This window comes from Acromyrmex echinatior, chromosome 16 (genome assembly GCF_024713525.1).
Source record: "Acromyrmex echinatior isolate Ae372 chromosome 16, ASM2471352v2, whole genome shotgun sequence".
Lineage (NCBI taxonomy): Eukaryota > Metazoa > Arthropoda > Insecta > Hymenoptera > Formicidae > Acromyrmex > Acromyrmex echinatior.
Window position 1 is genome coordinate 4,291,947 of NC_141867.1, and position 21,086 is coordinate 4,313,032.

The 21,086-nt window shown below is 28.3% G+C and overlaps 3 protein-coding genes across 3 annotated transcripts in view; 1 reads left to right on the forward strand and 2 right to left on the reverse strand.

The window, feature by feature from the left end:
- The first annotated feature begins 1,754 nt into the window (after positions 1-1,754).
- Positions 1,755-21,086, forward strand: part of LOC105152740 (D-beta-hydroxybutyrate dehydrogenase, mitochondrial) — a 116,423-nt gene continuing 97,091 nt past the window's right edge. The window contains exons 1-2 of the mRNA XM_087414817.1: positions 1,755-3,088; positions 3,460-3,497. The gene's annotated coding sequence lies outside the window, so the exon portion shown is untranslated. The remainder of the gene's footprint in view (positions 3,089-3,459; positions 3,498-21,086) is intronic.
- On the reverse strand, positions 11,499-14,044 carry LOC105152746 (uncharacterized). The gene is made up of 5 exons (XM_011067177.2): positions 14,006-14,044; positions 13,178-13,405; positions 12,808-13,004; positions 12,454-12,691; positions 11,499-12,260 (listed from the first exon to the last, which is right to left on the reverse strand). The coding sequence occupies exons 1-5, from the start codon at positions 14,021-14,023 to the stop codon at positions 12,168-12,170; spliced, it is 774 nt and encodes a 257-aa protein (XP_011065479.1). The 5' UTR covers positions 14,024-14,044; the 3' UTR covers positions 11,499-12,167.
- On the reverse strand, positions 15,274-21,081 carry LOC105152745 (uncharacterized). Its single transcript, XM_011067176.2, has 4 exons — positions 18,907-21,081; positions 16,895-18,203; positions 16,181-16,657; positions 15,274-15,882 (listed from the first exon to the last, which is right to left on the reverse strand). Exons 1-4 carry the CDS (start codon positions 18,982-18,984, stop codon positions 15,284-15,286), a joined length of 2,463 nt encoding a protein of 820 aa, XP_011065478.2. The 5' UTR covers positions 18,985-21,081; the 3' UTR covers positions 15,274-15,283.

Consider the following 21,086-nt stretch of genomic DNA (forward strand, 5'->3'; position numbering starts at 1 on the left):
TTTTATCATTTTAAATTTTGTATTAATTGCAATGTGCTATCAAAAGGCAAGAAATAAAAAGTGATTTCTACTAGTGTGGTTTTCTATACATAATTTTTATTCAATTATTCGTATTTTATGTGATTTTAACAAATGGGTATTGTCGTACATTTTGCGCTTCGCTTTTGGCATTTCTGGTACTTGTTCTTTTTACTTGCATTTTAAATGTAATTTATAATTATTCGCGTGGGATATTTTTAATATTCTAACATTATGTCTCAGTTTTTTTTTTTTAATAATTTATATTTACATCTAAAGAGAAGGTTGCTACGATTTAAAAAAATTTTCTATGATTTAAAAAAAATTTCTTTGATTTGTGAAAAAATTGCTTTAATTTAAACATTATTTTTTTTAAATCAAACACAAAATCTATTTGATTTGAAGAAATTATGTTCAAATTCAAGTAATGACGTTTAAATCATTTTTTGGATTTGAACATAATTTCTTTAAATCAATAAATTTTATATACATATTTGATCTTATAAAATAATGTTTAAATTAATGAAATTTTTTCACAAATCGAAGAAATTTTTTCTTTAAACATATAGCAAAGAAAATTCCTTTAAATCGAAGCAATCTTGTCTTTGAGTATAAATAAAAGTTGATAAAATATTCTATATATTTTTTATGTACAAATACATGCAAATTTTTTTAATATTGTGAAATAATTTGCGCTAAATACAGCTTTGGCTAAAAATACTTTGGTTAAATATCTTATTAATTATTATTTAATTTTTCAGTTAATAAATTAATTTAAGATATTATTACTGCAAATTATTCATATATCAGTGTTTCAGAAATTCTTTTTAAGCTTACGTATAATGCCGATCGTGGCTAATAATTGTTATGAATTATTTAAAATAAAAAATAAGAAATAAGTTCGAGAAATTTATTTAAAATATAAAATCATAGAAATTGATAAAAAACTAATACGGCTTGTTTAAAATAAAAAATATAAAATAGTTTCCGGAAACTTATTTAAAATTTTAAATAAGAAATAAATGAAAAGTGTAGTGATTTAAAATAATGAATACTGAATAACTCTATTACTTTTAGAATAAGACGTGAGTGACGTAATTCAATAATTCAAAAATAACCAAAAAGAACAGTAAGGCAATATCGTATTAAAAATACTATGTATATAATACATTGCTTGGATTGTGTACATAAAGTTCCCGGGAACAATGTTTCGTATATATAATTATATTATATACAAAATATGTCTATATGTATATATATATATATTATATATATTTTTTATCGGGTTATTGTAAACTATATAATAGTTATTTATTATAACAATTAAAATATTTATAAGCTATGTGAATGCGCAACAAATCTAAGAAGTAAAGCAAAAACCGTGCAACAAAATCTATTAATATAATTTGTGTAATTAATAATTTGATTAATTTTTCGTTTTACTGCATTTTTCGTGATACGATAAAAAATTGAATGTAACTTTGAATCTGTTTGATAATAAAAGAAGTATTTCTCTTTTCTATTAATCTCTAGTTCATTCCATTGACTTTAATCATATTTTAGAGACATCGTAATAAGAGATTCAATCCTTTTATCCACTCTGAATTTATATCACAACGTGGTGACGCGAATTGAGTGTGTTTAATATTCATTTTTAAAAGTCAATTGATAATTGCATAGTAATATAGATAATAGCTGCTATTACATCTTTCGGATGATATTCTCCCTCTCCCGGGTACACCTTGACGTGGTGGGAGGGCTCAGTACCCAGAGGATATTTACACGAAAAAAATGATTTTTCTCAAATATCTAAAAATTTTTGTATCTATTTGAATGATAGGTCCAAATAAATTTTTATCGAGATATTGAGTAAAATTATTTTCTTCATGTAAAAATCCAACGGGGAAGCTAACGTACCCTCGTCCGCCGATTTAATGAAAGTGAACGAACCGCAGCCGGTTCGTCGCGTCGCGCGTTTGCTTCGGGAGTGCCGTTAAAGTTATCGGACTAATGGACTTTTAATAAAACCCATTCGATTGAATTCTATTTCGGCGATGAAATCATATCTACGACGTTTCGATAGGAAAACGGAACTCTCTTTGGGACGTTGCTTAAGTGGTCACGGTCACTGCAACGCTCTCACGCCAAGTGCCCGGGCACGAGGTGATGCCGGCCGCGTAATGTCACGCACTTCGTGGTGCTGTGTTTGCGCGGTTTAGCAACTACTGTTGCTGTCGGCTAATTGAGGACGCGCTCTGTCTGTCGGCCAACAGTTCGGCCCTTAGCGGTAAGAAACGATCGATCAACTCGGATTCTTCTCTGGGCCTGTATTCGATAACTCGAGTTATGCAGTCGTTATGAGCACATAACGATTGCATAACGAGTTATAGAATTCCGCCTTGGTGAGTCGTCCAAAAAGGAGTTGTATAACTCTGGTCAGGGCGCTCATTTCTCTGTCATTATCTATCAGCCTAAATCGCGTTTAATCTGACTTGGTCAGAGCCTAGCTCTAGTAGTTTTTTTAAAAAAAACTAGCTTCGTGCCGAGGGGTTGGATCCCATTCCTGAATTGTCTAGATTGTTAGACAATCGGTGATGGTACCAACTTTACCCTTATTAGAGGAGCTCGTCACGTCTACCAGTCTCTTGGAATCGCTCGAGGTACAGCACCACTTGTGTCCCACTAGAACTAGCAGTTAGGGCGTATTTCTGAGTCAATTTTAAACGTGATTTTGCGTAAAACAGAGGTGACGGACTCGATACGATCGATTTCGTCTTCTTTCGTATGGGGCTTAACCCTTGTTCGGCATTCATCGCGTGTTTCGCAAGTACTCGTCGACGTGTGGTGTTGATTCCCCCGATCGAAATAGAAATCTTATCATGGGTTTTGTAAACGTGGAGTGCCGCAGTGTCGCGCGAAAGACATTTATAAATGATTAGTCCGCGCGCGTTTATAGTATATTATTCGCGAGTGTTTAACGCGAGTGTCTTGTGCGAGAGGATGCCAACCCGATTCTGAGAGGAGGAGGAGGTCTAAGAGAGGCATCAGGCATCGGCAGAGCAACCTTGTGGTAAATATCATTTTTTTGCTTATTAGAATCTTTCTTCTGTTTAGTCTTGAGTTGTTTTATTCTAATATTATAATTTAAAAATGGTAATTTAAAAAAAGGATTATTTTGAAATTATTTTGAAATTTTGTAAGTATGTATTTTGAAGAAAATGTATAATTATTTTTATAAATATAACTGAATGGTGAAATTATACACACACACACATATATATATATAATATATATAAAATTCGATACGAAAAATTATATACTTATTTTAAAATTTATATGATTATTTTCAAGAGAACTTTGCATTTAGTAAATATTTTTAAAAATATTGGTTGATTTTTTTTATTTTGTTCTAATTTAGATTTTATATACTTTTTGTTACAGAATCATCATTGCTGATATAACTCTGTCGCATCGAGTTGGTGAGTTTATTTTATTTTTTTTTTTTTTGAGGTAATGGAGATGTGATAATTTCTTTAATATACTATATGTATATCCAAATGCATATATTGCATCAATTTAATAAATATATCCTGATAAATGTATGTACAGCATTTCATACATCCATTGCCTTGAAATGGATAAGTTATAATAGATTAGGATAAATTTAATCCTGAATGCCTCCTTATTCTAGAATTTATTGTGCATGCACTGTTAAATTTATAATTTTACATTACATTCAGTTTGAATTATTTTTAGTTATTTTTATAAGTCGCCACTGCTCATTATTTCAATTTAACTAAAACAATAAAATAAAACTGTTTAATTCAAAAAAATTATTAAATGCTTTTTATTAAAATTTTCTAAATTTATACGTTAATATGAATGTTTTGATACTAATTATGAATAATTCAAACTTAATTTGATACTAAGTAATGCAATCTCAAAATAATGATATAAATAGACTGATCCGATGTGATTTTTTAAAAATGTTTTGCATTTTTCTATTTACACTAAAATATTATGTTTTGATACATTTGAAAGTAAAAATAAAAGATAATAAAATATTTGTATTTTTTAAATATGTGAAATGTATGAAATTAAAAAATATAAAGAATATATGAAGAGCAGAATTCCAAAATGCAAATTTTTATCCAAAATTTCATTTTTTTATTTAGAGATGGCAGTATTTGGTGTTGAAAGATTCATATTATAAGCTACTCTGAAATGTTCAGAAAGTATTTTTTCAATGTTAATTTATATGCTGAAAAAACATAGACATTTCTAAATTATATTTTTTAATTTTAAATTTTTATTTTTTATTTTTTAATTTTAATTAAAGGAACAAACATAAAGCATTTGTTCAACATTTTTAATAATTGTTTAGCAATTTTGTTTAATATTTTACATCCTACTATTAGCATATTATTATTTTCTGTAAAATGCGTAATTTTCTCTGTATAGAGTTTCTTTCTTTCTCGTTGCAAAAATTACTAATTTTGGACAAACCGCATTTTAAAATTCTTGCTCCTCCTATATAGAAAATAAATTAGAGTAAATGGACTTGTCTATTGATATCATAATATAGAAATGTTTGTTACAGTATAATAAAAAATTTTTCATGGATGAATATGTATAAATATGTATGAACAAATATAAATATTCATAAACATATATATAATAATTTTATATTAAATATGTATATACATCCCTCTTTTCTTTTGTAAAGTTATTATACTTTTAGTGGGGAAAGATATATTAATAGTAATGTAAAAACATTAAAAATAATAAAAGAGTAATTTTCACGCTATTTATTTAAATAAAAATCGAGAGATATAAAAATGTGAAGAAATATAAAAAATTACTTATAATTATATATAAAATTATGCATAATTGAGTATGAACAATTTTTTTATATTTTTCCAAACTTGCTTTTTTTTTAAAACAAACAATGCAAAAATTATCTCATTAATTTTTTTTTCATATTGCTTTTGTTATTTCTATTACACTAAAAAGTAATTTTATAAAAGAAATAGAAACATATGAATGTGTATGGACATATTTCATATATGATTATATGTTTTTATGAATATTTATATATATTTATACTTACACTGAGAAAAAAATGGCCTAAATTTAAATAAATATTTATTTGTTGCCAACTAATTGCCAACTAAATTTTAGTTTAGTTACAATAAATAAGTATTCACTTAATGAAGAGAAATGATTGTTGAATCAAATTAATGTTTTTTGTACCAAATAAATATATTTTTATATTTAATAAATATTTAATCGGTACTATTCAAATGAATATTTATCGAGATTGAGTATATATATTTTTTCTCAGTGTATTAATGTATGAAAAATTTTTTACCAAGAAGAATTATTTTATTATTTTTCCTATCTATCCTATATTTAAATATTCATTCAGGATTAAATTTTATATATAAGTTGATGTACAGAAAGCAACATAAATATACATATTTATTGAATACATATTGTTTTCTAAGATATTCTTTTAATTATTTCACACTGATTTGTATACATGTTACTAAAGAAATAAAAAATATTGTAATAGAATGTATACAATTTTTTGATCTCACTTTTTTATAAAAGACATTTTTATTAATTTTTGCTATTTTTCTTAATACACTGACTTTAGCCTAAGCTTTTATAACTTATCCATACACATCCATTATCCATACATAGTAACTGGATTTTATACCAGTTAAAGTAGTAACATGATGTAAGATCCAATATATATTTTGTCAAAAAATAGAAGAATTTTATCTTGTAATTATTTTAAAATCTCGTTCAAAATTTTGCGCCACTTAAAATACTTAATTTTAAAATAATAAGTTATACAAAAATGATTCTAATAATTTATAAAATATAAAGATGTATGTTTATCAATGCATACAGAAAAATATCAATCTACTGCTAAGAAACGTATAACTCAATTTATTTTCTTTCTCTTAAATAACGGTTACTTTTAACAAAGAATATTTTTTTTATAATAATCTTAAAATATTCTTATTACAAAATTTTAGAAAAACTCATTATTATGTACTCAAAATAAGAATTTTTTTATTTGAAGTATATTATAAAATTAATCGAAGAAACGAATTTTTTGTAACCATATTTCGTGAACATATCCAAATTGTTTTAATTTAATAAACTTAATTGAGATATTAAACTTGTTAGGATTCAGGATATATTTTAAATAAATTTAATGTTTTTGACGAAATTGCAATAAATTTGCTGATATATAAACTTTTGAAATACTTGATATAAGTTATTATTATTTGTATGGAATAATCATTACTTGCATATTTTTCTGTGTGCGTGTGTGGGAACATTATCCCTTTCGGATCTTGCATCATTCATCTGAATTTTTCATCTCCGCATGTTTTGAGATGAGATTCAGCGACAAATCGTTCGAATCGTTCAAAATACGTATATGGGCCTTGAATTTTATCAAAGATAATAATCGATTTAGTAATTTGCAGTTTATTTTTAAATTAAAGTTTTGTTGTTTATGTAAAATTTTTATTAAGAAATTTAATCTAATTTTATAATATTTGAGACTTTTGAAATCAAAACGTTGTTGACATAAAGATGTTTTTAAATTTGGATTTATTTTAGTCGTAGAATATTTATATTTTTCATTTCGAATAAACACGAATAGAGAATAAACACGAAAATTATTTGTATCTTAATGGAATTATTATTATTATTAATAATTGTTCACGATAATATTTAATTAATTTTATTAATATGATGGCCCCTTCGCGACGCGTTCGTGTTTCGCGCATCAAAAGTGTAAAATTTTACGCTTATTGCCGGTGATGTTAATCGGCAACAAAAAGGAGTATTTCTCCTTATTGTATATTTCTGCTATATAAAGCCAGAATATTGGCCAGCATTGAAAGGTGAGTTCAGTCTGGCCAGACGAAAGAAGAGGATTTATATGAAGTTGGTGTGTAACACCAATTTTTTTAAAGGATGTTATGTAAACTAAATTCGGGAGGGTAACTTGCTCGCAAATTGCGAGTTCTTATATTTTTTTAAATTATTGTTTATTTAAAATACAAAAATAATCAACAAACAACAGGGCTACTGAGAGCCAGTACGGACACTCAAGTGTAAGTTTTATAGATTTTTTAATCTAAATAATTTGCGCTTGATTATCCGCGCTGACTCTTGTTAGCCTCGTTATTTGTTAATTCTTTTGTATTTTAAAGACTGAAAGTCTGTTTTAATTATTATTATTTATTGCTCATTTATTTAATATGATTGCAATTAGGTTATTCCGCTGAATTTATCAGTATACGATAGGACATGGTTAGGCATTAGCTGCTACGTTCAGCAGAGAAAGCAACTTTGCAACTATTGTTTCAATATATGCAAAATTCTTCAATATATGATTAACTTATACATTTAAATCCATAAGGATCCAAGAGCAAAAACCAATTATATGGAAGAATTTTACAACATTTGTAAAACTATTTTCTCTGCTGAACACAGCCATTAACGTATTATATTCGTGGTGTTATTACACATTATGAAGTAATGTAGATAGGAATACACATGTGGGAGGGGGAGATAGGATACGCGAATAGGTACGAATAAATGAAAATACGGATAGATAGGACAAATATGGATAGGTAGGGATGAATACAATCATTTTAAATTAAAAAATTAAATTATTACAAATAAAATAACTTAAATAAATTTCGCGATCGGGTAATTAAATTTTATTTTAAAAATAAAAAAATAAGTATAATAAAAGATATTACATAATATATCTAACTAGTAAACTATGTGACATGTAAGTAGACACATATACATACTTGATAATTGGAAAAAAGAGATTGGAAAAAAGAGAAAAATTAAATAAAATTTTAAATTAATTTTAAATTTTATTTAATTATATCAGCATGCCGTTCCAATTATCAAGTATAAAAATACACTAAATTATACATAATTTTGAATTTCATTGAATTGTCAGCTCTCCTGAAATTAAATTTAATTTCTTATAAAATTCTATACTTGTACAAAGTGTGTAACGCGTTAATATTGTAATTAATTTTGATATAAATAAATGTATTCTTTTTGTTCGATACGCCCGAATCCGGACATCGTGACAGCATCTATGATGGGTAGTTCTTTACTATGTCTTTCTATAGATCTCTATCCATGGCATTGTGTGTGCAATCGCATATATATTACAGAATTAATTAGCCTTCCTAGCTGGTTAATGTATCGGCCCTTTAGTCTTTTTCTCTTGATCTTACTCTGGATCATAAGCCTTTCAAGGGCATTGTTTCCTCGTAGCATGATGTGGCCAAAATATTTTAACATGGTTTTATTGATGTTTATATTTAGCTTCTCCTTGAGGTTGATCTCTGTTAGGATTGATGCATTCATGCGCCTTTCCATCCATGACATCCTTAGCATTCTCCGCCAGTAGAACATCTCGAAAGCGTTGCGCCGCCTGTCTGCTATCTTTATGGTCCAACTTTCTGAGGTGTATGTGATTAGGGGGAAAACTAGAGATCGAATGAATCGTATCTTGATGTATCTTGATATTCCTCTATTTTTCCATATATGCATTAATTTGAGTATTGCAGTTTTAGCAAGTTTTAGCAATTTTACATCGAACTTCGCTTTCACAATCGCCGGTGTTAATTATTCGAACCCCGAGGTTAGGCTCCCAACGGTCTCAATCCCGTTAATCTTCTTGTCATGTTGATTTCCCTTTTCATTTGCTTTGTCGACGATCAATATTTTACTTTTTGACGCCATTTATTTTGATGCTATACATTTCACTTGTTTTCTCCATTCTCTTTAACAGTTCTGCCATTTCGTCTTCTGAAGCAGTCAGCAACGTTGTATCATATGCGGATCTCAGATTGAGTATCTTTCTTCCATTTATGGAGACACCTTTGTCCCATCTGTTTGTGGCACTATCTATTCTTCCTAGATATTGAATAAGATTGGCTATATGATGCATTCCTGTTTTATTCTTTTACTGATTTTGAAGGATCCATGCCCATTTTCATTAATGCAAATGTAGATTAACTTTAATCTCGGTTCAACTTACTCTTCATCTTTTTTTAGTTCTAAAGATTAGAAGAAGACAAAGAGAAAATTGAAAAGAGATTAAAATTAATCTACGTTGATGGAAATAGGCATCAGTTAGCTGGTTGTTTACTCTGACTTTATCTTCGTTGGATGTGTAGAGATTACAAATTAGATTTAAAAGATGTGGGGGAACCGAGCGTTATCATAATATCCCAGAGCTTCTCCCACTTAACACAATCGAAAGCCTTTTGGTAAAAAACAGAGATATTCGGATATATTGAATTCCCTCAATTTTTCAATAATTTGGCAAATGTTTAGGATTTGTTTCCTTGTGCTTCTGGCATAAGTCTGGCCTGTTTTTCCGATATTTGTGGATGAATGCATATTTTAAGCTTTTCATTAATGATCCATAATATCACCTTGCTTGCATGTGAGATTAGAGCGGCAGATCTGTAGTTGCTGCATTTGATTTTTGCTCCGTTCTTGTGTATTGGTATGAATACTGAATATATATTTTATCCAATCATATTCCTGAATACCATATGTTACTGTAAATAGCATGTAGCATATCAATTCCCAGTTGACTTGCAGCTTTTAATATTTCTGAGACAATGTCGTCCGGTCCGGATGCTTTTCCATTCTTGAGTGCCTTGACGGCAGCACTTATTTCTGTTTTAAGTATATCTTAAGTATAAATATATACATATATGTATGATAGTATTAGATATGTAATATAAAATTTATGTAATGTAAATTTATGTATAATTTATGTAAATCTATGTCCAAGTAAATGCCATCATGTTTACTTTTGTAATTTGCGCAATAATTACTAATAAATTATACATTTATTGGAATATTTATATCCGGATTGAATGTATCTATTCAATACATATAGCATTTATCTTGTAGTAAATCAAATTTATTGTTGCTTTATTGATGAAAATTACATGAAATCGACGAAACATATAACAAAATTGCTTATTGATTTAACAAGTTTGGTAAATATAATATTTAATTTAAAAATTTTTTTTAATTTGAATTTTATTTTAAATATCAAAAATTGTGAGTGACTTTTAATTAAAACTTTAATGTTTAAAATAATCATCAATTTTTCTTTGTATTTAGTAAATTTATTAAATAAGTCAAATTTATTAAATAAGTCAGTAAAGATTGAAGCTTTGACTGAGGCAATAATCGAGATTAAATATTAACTTCTTATTTGCTTTTTGACATATATATTTTTAACATTACAAAATCACAAGTAATATCTTAGTAATTGATTTATTATATGCAAAGACTTCATCATTGTCTCTCGCGTAGAGATAGCTGTGAATACGTAATTTGTATCGATGGAAAGTAAGTTTGTAATTATTTTTATTATGGAGAGTTATTCTTTGTCACTTTCTGTAAAGTCCATTTATAAAATCTTGTTATTTGGTGTCTTATTTGAGATTTTTGTATAGGAATTATTTCCGAATTTTCTCAGTTCCTGAAAGTAATAATTTTACCAATGATTCAATGACAATTGCTATATATTTTAAAGTCAAGTTGTGAAATTAACTTAATGATATATTTTAGGGTACAATTTTCGTCGTTTTCTTAATTTTATTAAATGTTCTCTCACTAGTAATAATGTTAATAATATAGACTATCTTAATGACAATAGAAATTTAGTATTGCTTAATATGTACAATAATTATTTGTTTAAATTCAAATTATGAAATAAATAAATTTAAATTTTATACAAATAATTTTTTTTATTTTTTTATGATTGCTTTGACAAAAAAATAAGGTTACGAATATGTATATTTAATTTTCTAACTGTTAATTTTTAAATCATTTTTAAGTATTGGACATCTCATTATTCTAGGATAAATTATTAGGATTAATCATTAATTGAGATATATATATATATATTTCTGTGATAAAATACAGGCAGATATGAGATTATATTTAACAAATTTTGATTTTTGTTGATTTAGATAATTTTTACCAAAAAATGTTTTATATTTTTTAAATAATATTATCGTGGATACATGAATTTATTTAAAAATCTGTAGATACAATGCTTCCACATAAATGACAGCACGCGTCAAATAACTACACATAACTTGTACCGTGTTCGCGACCGCCTTTATTTTCCGATCAATCTCTTCACATAAGTTTTGCTATTAAAGTTTCGTTTGCTAATTAACTTTCAAAATGGTGTCTGTTTTAAATACCGGCCACGAGGATATGATTCTCGATGCGGAAATGAATTATTACGGTTTAAGGTTAGTCACTTGCTGAGCGACAACACGATGAAGATATTTGGCTTGAAAAATTTGTAAAGGGAGCTCACTATCACAAAATAGTTATTATGTATTATTGTATCTATAAAGGTAATTTACGTCTCTGAAGGGGGCTAAAAAATGCTCCGAAAAATGTAAGCGCGTTATTGTAATAAAAAGTTTTGTGTTATATCTGTATATTATCTGTGCAACGACTACCGTGCCGGACTCCTATAGTCCTGTCATCTCCAAATTTTTTTTGAATAATAAGGGATCCTTGATTTATGTTTTGCAATAATTTTGATTTGTAATGAAGTTTTAAAAAATGATGGCATATTTATATTTTGGTTTAGAAAGAATTAGGGAGATTATTGTTTAATGTGCTAAACAAAATAATTATATAATATAAAATATAATAAACATTAATATTTTATAATAAAAGTAAGAATATTTAATATATATTATGTAGATAAAAATAAAAGCCTTTTTTGAAAATAAAAGTATTTTCTAGATCTACACATAAATTATGTTCATTATTATCATATATTAAATAAATGATTATAAAAAAAATATAAAATAACAGAAAATAAAAAAATGATAGAAAATTCACAAAATAAAACTGTATATAACTTTATTGATAAAACGATCTTTACATATAATAATTACTAAATATTATATAATTATATTATAATATACTATGTAAATGCCCTTTTATGTAACCATCACCAAATGTATAATATATGCTGTTATATTGATATACGTATATAAAATATATATAATGTCATGAAACAGTTTTTAACCCCAAGGGTGATGAACAGGTTTCTGTAAGCTCGCATGCTGGACTGCAGCTGCTATTGCATTTTCTTTCGCAGCTATTATATCTTTTTCCTATTTAGATTAAACAATGCACATAAACATATTAAGAATAAATTGACGTCAGTAGCTTATAACAATTAATATAACAAAAATGATAACAATTTTTAAGTAAGAACTTCATGTGATAATTAATATTATTAACAATATTCAGAAAAAATTGTTTTATTTTATAGAGAAATATAATAAAAAATTTTGATAATACTACCTTAGCTTCCTGCTCGCTCTGATTAATTTGCTTATCAACATCCTGCTTTCGCAATTCTGCGGCGGTGTTAGCTGCGTTTCTTTGGATTGCTGCAGCTGCGGCGGCTTCTCTTGCCGCTGCTACTCTCTGTGCAGCTGCCACAGTATCCTTTAGGGTTGCTAATCTCTGTTGTAATGCTACGAGCTGTCGGGCGCTAGCTTTAGCTTCGGTCTCAGCATGTTGCGAAATTTCATGCGATCTGCATAAAGTGGAAATGTTATAAGTGCACAGCGTAAAAGAGATAGCCAGTGAATGTCTGCAGTAGAACATTAGATGTAATGACGAAAAACCAGAGTGAATTAATTATTTGTATACCTCGCGGCAGCTTCCCTTGCCGCTGCTTCCTTTGCCAATGCAATTTTCTGCTGAATCAGCGCGGCTTGCTTCGCTTCCGCAACTTTATGCTGAGCTACGGCAACGTTATTGTTTGCTTCCTTTGCTTGTTGAATCGCTTTTAAAACTTCGGGTGGGTATGCGATGCTGGGCGTACCGGGCACCGGATCCTTCAACGCCTGTTATGTAAATTGATAACGAATATATTCCACAAATTTTATATAATTTTTTACGTATGATGTAAACCACAGACTTCTATATAATTTCTGTATGTATAAACCACAGACTTCTATAGAAGTCTGTGTGTAGTACGCGCGATGTAACACGAAGTGCGTAAAATAAATGTGCGTACCTGAAGTGCCACGTCGTGCGTAGCTTGAACTTCGACTTGTGCGAGCGCTACGTCCGGAGCGATCGGTGGGTTCCAGGCCGAAGTCGCAAAATTCGAAGCCCACGAAGGAGTGAAGGCTGGCACGAACCCAAAGAAATCAGGCGATCCGAAAAATGCCACTCCGCGTTTGTTCTTCTTTGATTCCGATTTCAGCTCCACCACTGTCGCAATAGCGGACAGAAGGACGATCTGCAAATCAATACTTAATTATTCTTATCGATAAAAATATAAGTTAGAAAAGGATTGTTCACTGTTTTTGTCTTAGATTCTGTGAAGTTTTAGAATTCTTTTCAATATTTGCATAATATAATAGGTGTTGGAATTAATTCGTAGCGTTTTTAATGAAAGAATGTTATTTATTTCACATGAGCATTAAAAAATACATTAATGAAAGTACTTCCCATCACTTGTAAAACGCTACGAATTAATTCCAACACCTAATAATAGAATTAAAGAACAGTTTTGCTAAAGTATCCAGAAATGTAGCTAAGTAAATCTGAATATAATTTTTTGTTGGACCATCAAAATAATTATGTAGGACATTAAAATTAGTTGCTAGTCAAAATTTTGCATTGCTTGAAATTTCTACGTAATGATTTTGATAATCAAATAAATTTATTTTCAGATCTCTATCTAACTAATTTTATTTTAATAAAATTATTCTTTTCATGTGTTAATTTTGAAAATATAAATTTTTTATTTGTTACGATGTAAGATATAAAAAATCTTATTCATAGAATTTGTAGATTTGATAAAATATAGATAAAAATGTGCTTGAGTTTTAGTTACCGTTACGATGATCTTCATCTTGCAAGAAATATTGTTGATGATACTGAATTCTCCACTGGTGGGCCTCCGGTATATATACAACTCGTGATATGAGGAAGAATGCTATAGCGCCTCCGGGATAATCATAGAATTAATTAAAACTATTAAAGGTGTCCGTAAAAGTCCATGTATCACAAACAGAATTATAGGCCTTTATTGTTTAATGACGATTTTCTGGAAGGCGTATGCTATACAATCACTGCACACGAATCCACTTATGTCTTAGAAATCGATGGACAAAGATCATATCTCGTCCTCGAACTCAGGAAGTAGTTAACTAGTTGTGAGTACGTACCAAGTACTTCCGCTTTAACGTAGACAAGTAAATTTAATAGATATTGAGAGACATTCGATCTTTTGATGAGGGGATGTTGTTTATACGTGTGTATTGTTTTGTATGGTTATATATGTTATATACAGTTCTATATAAAATAGTTATGAAATAAAGTATAAATAAAATCGATGTAATGAAAATTAAGAAAATTAATTATTAATTCTTTAATGAAATAATTATAATTAAATATCAATTTTATAGATATTAATATAAATAATCTAATAATAATATTATATTCATGGAATAAGTACAATCAAGTTAAAACAAAAACATGTTGCACTTGAATGATGTAATTATAATATGGAATAGTAAAATGAAAAAAATTAATCACTTGTATAATAAAATATAAAGAAATTAACAATTTGATATAATATCCACACACACATATCATATTATAAAATATACGATACAATATGATTAAATTTATATTTTTAGTTTTTATTAAATTTGTACATACATTAAACAAATTATACTTTTAGCATTGTTTGTTTGATATACGAAATTTGATATACGAATTTTTTTCTTTATAAAGTTATTATCTCATTTTTCTGAAATAAATTTGTAATATATTTGTTAAAAACTAAAATATTTGCGACATAATTTTTATCAGATATTATAATAACTCTATATATTATAATAACAGTGTAAGTAATAAGAAAACAAAAAACTTAACAAATAATATATGAAATCTATTATGTGTTATTTTATAATTACATAATAGATAATAAAATTAGTATGTAACAATAACGTAAACGTGCATAATTCTTACTTTCTCTTAAGAAAGCTGTAGGGGAAAATTCAGATTTTCGTACACATAATGTCGATACAAAATTTTACAAGGGAATTTGATTTGAGAATACATGAATGCACACGAAATATGTTTCTTAACTTAATATTTACTTAATTCAAATTCCCGTCAGATCACGGAAAATTTCTGCATTTGTGGGAGAACGCACTCGGCTGCTTAATATACTTGGTTCATAAAAAGAAACTCCATCGCCAGAATCTGACAATTGTTTCACGTTCGATCTAGGAACCGTTTTCTTAGATGAGTTTTTCTTTAATTTTCGGTCATTCACGGAAGAATTCGTGTACGGATCTTTGTCTTCAGAGCTGTGTTCACTTTCAGTCTTGGGATTCTTGAATTTGTAATACTTAGCAGCATGAAGATAATCATTTTTCTTCGGTGATTTCTTAGTGAATGAGAACTTCTCAGTTTTTGCGTGTTTAGAATATTTTTCAATCTTGGGTTGTTTGTATCCAAAAACCTCCTCGTAGATCACTTTGGGCGATGTTTTAGTGGATATGTCAGAACCATAAGCGGTGCTGTCTCTATAATCCGTCTTTGGTACCTTACGATTTTTTCGGGAATTACGGGATTCTTGACTCTTCGACTCTTTGGATTGTTCTTGCTTTACGCGAGATTTATTTCTTTGTTGCCGTTTAGAAGAACTCGAATCAATATAACTGTCTATTTCTGGTACTTCTTTCACGTGCACATATTCTGTAATTAAAAATATTAATTTAATATTTTCATTATTGATTTATTACTTCAATTAATAAAAATATAATTTTATGTAAAAATCTCTATAGGTCAAAAATAACTTATTTTCTGTATACTTTGTATAATATCATATTATTTTAAAGTTCTTTTCAAAGATAAAGTTACTAAACGAAATTGTTTAACAATATACAATACATAACGCTTGAAAAATTTTAGATAAAACTAACATTTATTAATTTGGATAAAATTATAAATTCTAGACGGTATATGTGCATACAATTTGTCAGTTTTTACATACCTTCTTTCGGTAGCTCTTCTTTATAAGATTCTTCGAATTCTTGCTCAAAGTCTTTCTGGTAGTACTTGGATCGTCTTGGAGGTTGCACTTCGGAAGAATCTTCATTGGTTTCCTTGCGTTTCTCCTGTTTACGGCTTTCTTCTTCCTCCTCCTCTTCCTCATCCTTCTCTTCGAACGAGTCATGTGATGGTTTTTCAGTGTATTCACTACGATATTCTGATGGTGAATCTTCTTCTTCTTCTTCTTTTTCTTCGTCGTCGTCTGATGAATAATTCTTATAGCTGGAAAATGGTTTATCCTCAAAATCATCGTCATCAGAGTACGTTCTATGTTTTCCAAATTTCTTGTCGTACTCTTTGAAAGGGTAAGACGTTGAAGGCTTGAAGTCACTTTCCGTTGGTGACGCTTTGAAATGTTGACGTTCAACATCGTCCTCTTCAGAACTGCCATCGTACTCCTTATCTGAATTTTGGTATCCTAGAAATAATATTTCTAGTATAAATATTTTAAGTTTGTTTTATTATTTCAAATTAGAATTTAATAAAAACATTAGTTTATTATCAAAATATCTGTAGTATATTGCTATAAGTAATTTTTAATATTCATTTTATAATTTTAGAATTAAAAATCTGTCACTTTTTAATATATCACATAAATTAATATTTTAACTAAGTTTTTTTACTTTGAATATACAAATTAGAAGATAATACACACTTTCATCATCTCTAGTTTCGTCGTCGTCATCATCAGGTTGAGGTGTATGTGGCTCTGGATTTTTCGTATTGATAATCTCTGCGTCATTCAGAATGCCTTGCGTTCCGACAGGAGGATGAGCGGTATTTTGTCGCACTTTAACAGTCTGTACATTGTCATTATGCTCCTTGTCAAAGTGCAATTGTGGTTGATTATAAAGGGATTCGTAATTGCCTTGCACTTTAGGAACATTATTCATAATAGGGTAAGCTTCTATACTGGCGCCTTTGTACTGCGGAAATTGCGGGCTACCATTGGTAGTCTGAATTGGTACAACTTGACCCTGGAAACTCGATAGAGGCGATGAAAATGGCGAAATGTTACTTGATTGAAGTGCTAAGTTTAATTTTGGCCCGGCTGCAAATCCCACATCCGATTCAATCGGATAGTTTGAGCTTAGTAAAAATGGTTGACTTTCGAAAGTGGGCAAAACTTCCGAAAGATCTACATTGCTCTGAAGTCGAATGATTGGGAGTGAGATCTTTTTGCCGTTCATGTCTACAGTGGCTTCATCTTTTTGCCTAGGGCTTTGAGTTATTTTATCCGATGACGGAGTAATGCTTGACGCGGTTGGAATGCTCGGTGCGTATACATGCGCGTAATCGGTAATTTTTGGCAATGGATAATTCATTTTATACACTGGCGCCTGAACAGTAGGAGAAGAAACGCCTTGGGGGATAAGCTTGCCAATATTGGCGAGCGGGGAATATTCGAAATCGGAAAAGCTGGATAGTTCAATTGGTTTCTCCTGATAGAACGCATTGTAACTAGGCGAATAAATGCCCTGCAGTTTTTGATGTGACTGCGACACGATCGATTTGGACGCGTCTAATGGTTTCTCCTCGATGCTCCTTGTAGCTTTATAAACATCGGGATTATTCAACATACTAAAATATGGAGTCAACAAATTGCTCCGATGAGATTCTGTCTGGTGGATGGATGGAGCAACGTAGGAAAGCGGCTGCTTTGGCACGCTGCCATATGCATGGGAACCAGGTCCATGATTCGTTCCGGTATAAGGTACTCTCTGAATTACTGATGCCTTGACGTTTCCATAATGAGGCGATAATCTCAAGTTAATATCCTGAGGCGACGGAATTCTTGGTGTAGTTTGAGTACCTCTTGATTGCTCCTGATTATTAGGGATATTGTGAGTGGGATCTATGCGTTTCGATTTAGTAGACGTTGCTGACGTGACGGAAGCCCCAGTCGAAGTCACGATCTTTGTGGTGGAACATATCGCAGACGTAAAGAGAATGACGTTTACGATCTGGAACGTATTCAGCGCACACGCGCTTTAAATATCGAATTATATTTAATATGAAAAAGTGTTAATAAAAATGAAAATATAATGTTGCACAATAATTTATTTGATTAATTTACGAAATTTAAATTTAAATTGATGTTCGTGTAAATATATAATATAAGTGTAATGAAAACGGTTGAAAAACATGAAAAAAAAACGATGTTTTTCATATTTTGCTAAAGTATCTAAAAATTTAACTAGATACAGATCTGAAAATAATTTTGTTGGCTCATCAAAATAATTAATATAAAATGATAGCTCAAAAGTTGTTAAAATGCCAAAATTTTTTACAACATTGCTCATTATATTTGAGCGTTCTACATAATTATTTAAATCCAAAATTATTTTTTCAAATCTGTATCTTATATCTAAATGTTTAGATAATTCAGGAAAATTATCCTTTTTAAATAAATGTAGGAAAAATAGCACCGAAACTTTCTTCAATGTTTTTGATCTAATCATAAATCAAAAATATTACTGACACTATTAATACACAATTATCACAAATATATGATAAATGTCGATTTCATCGCACAACGTATCCATGAAATTAAATAAATCACTTTTGGAAATAAATCACTATTATTACAATATTACGATACACATAAACGATCGACGTACGGTAAACGTTATTTAAAATAATTGGGAAACTGAAAAAAGCACGTACCAACATGATACTCGTACAGTTCGGTGCGAGTAGAAACCAAAGTTCGATGTTAACTGGTTGCGAACGACATTCTCTCATCTTTTATATTCGGCATTTACTGATGCGAGACAACAGAATGGGTTGGACTTTTCTAAACTTTGTAAAAAGCGTATCGAGAAAAACCGAGTCAAATTACCTCGCTTCTCCCTGAAGCCATGATCGTAACTATTGATCTAGCTTTTTATTAACTTATACTTCTCTCTCTTTGTGATTTGTTATATTTATACTATCATGTAAATTGTATTATAATACAACCAGAAATTAGACGAACGATTCTTTATACTAAATCTGCGGATGTGGTTAAATTCGATTTCCTATTTGATATTGTTTAATAAAACTTGAATTAGTTAATAACATATAACAAGAAATATTTATAATATAAGATATTTACTACATAGATTTAAATGGAAATGGAATAATAATATAAAATTGCTCTATAATTATACAGATATACATATTTCTAATGTTCATTGAATATCCTGTAGAGATAATAATAACTGTATCATTTATCAGAATAATTATTTCTTTTATTGGCCGTTATTCTGAGAAAACTTGCGCGAGCATAACTAGTATAATAGTTTTGTGAATTAACATAGATCCCAAATTAATTTGTGCCTAATTCTCAGGATTTTCGAGAAAGTGGCTGTTGCACAATAAAAATGCTCCATGGATTTATGTGTATAGGCTCCATTGAGTAAATCTTAAAGCTAATGATTGTTACATACCGTGAGGTGAACGTCTCTTCCTTCTGGTTTTATGGTTGAATTATTGCCAATCAAGTGGAAAGAATATAGTTGTATATATATTTTCACTATATTGCTAATTTATATTTTCTAAATAATTAATTTTTATATGATGATATGATTTTAATATTTGTTCTCTTTCTAAATGCAGTTACTAATTTCTGATTTCTAAGTTGTCGGTCATCTTGTTAATTAATTATTTTAAAATATTGGGAAAAATTATAATTATATCTCTATACTTATTATACTTTGTAGTTATAAATATAATGTAATATTTTTTTAAAAGTAAAAAAATATTACATTATATTATATAACGTAATATTTTTTTAAAAATAAAAAAATATTTCTAGCAATTTTTAATATTTTATAACATAAAGCTTACAAATTATTGTTTTAAATTAGAACAACTACTTATTGAAATTATAATAATGAAATTATAATAATTATAAAAATTATAAAAATTTACGATTATTTTCTTTTAAAAGAGACTTTTAAAAGACATTTTTTTTATTATTTAACATTCTATGTAGAATAGATAGTGTTCAAGAACTTAAACCTTAAATGATGATAACACAAATATTGTATATGATGGAAATAATATATTCATAAAAAATAAATTAATAATTTATTTACTTCACAAAAATACTGAACGTATTTTTAACCGATCGTTCTTTTTTTAATTTTATTGTTATAAATAATTATAAAAATATAATAATGTCATAAATTATAAAGAAATATTTTCAGTTTTTAAGAAGAACAAAATCTTTATCTTTCTAAAGGATAAAACATTTTCATTAGTTTAGTTTTATAATCAAGATTAAAATCCTGATACGACTTTGTCACGAAAAATTCGAAAAAAAACTGCTATAAATATTAATGCAACCATGAAAAAAACATTTTGCCTTTAGAATGTTGATGTAAAAATTTGATATTCATTGTATTTTTATTGAAAACTACAATTTTTAAAATAGTTTTTGTAATTTTAAAATTTAAATATTGGAGTTGAGTACATTCATTATTAGAAGTATGTTTTATCTTAAAGAACATTTTAATAATTTATGACAAATATTATTATAATTATTAACGTGTTTATTACGATTATTCAAATCATCAAAGGTGAAAGATATAAATAAATAACAAAGATTAAATAAATAACAGAAAACAATGTGTTTAAGTTAATTAGAGTATAATTATATATGTTTAGTAAAATAAAACGTTATTATAATACTTACCTTTTATAAAATTCTTTGCATTTTTCGTTGGTATAGAAAAAGTGTTTAGTTTTTATCGCGTATTTAGTCGATCACGTCCTTGAATAGATGAAAGAGAAAAGAGAAAGTCGATAAGAAGAGGAAATAAATATAAGTTTAACAGAATATAAAATACAGATACAAAGCC

What these genes read in the sequence shown, in the direction of transcription:
- LOC105152746 (XM_011067177.2), bottom strand. An exon ending in GCAAGGGAAGCTGCCGCGAG is followed by an intron (nt 12,692 to 12,807) that starts GTATACAAATAA and finishes CACTTTATGCAG; the next exon opens with ATCGCATGAAATTTCGCAAC. An exon ending in AGAGCGAGCAGGAAGCTAAG is followed by an intron (nt 12,261 to 12,453) that starts GTAGTATTATCA and finishes TAATCTAAATAG; the next exon opens with GAAAAAGATATAATAGCTGC.
- LOC105152745 (XM_011067176.2), bottom strand. Translation starts at nt 18,984, where the DNA reads ATGAGAGAATGTCGTTCGCAACCAGTTAACATCGAACTTTGGTTTCTA. An exon ending in CGAAACTAGAGATGATGAAA is followed by an intron (nt 16,658 to 16,894) that starts GTGTGTATTATC and finishes TATTATTTCTAG; the next exon opens with GATACCAAAATTCAGATAAG. An exon ending in AGAAGAGCTACCGAAAGAAG is followed by an intron (nt 15,883 to 16,180) that starts GTATGTAAAAAC and finishes TTTTAATTACAG; the next exon opens with AATATGTGCACGTGAAAGAA.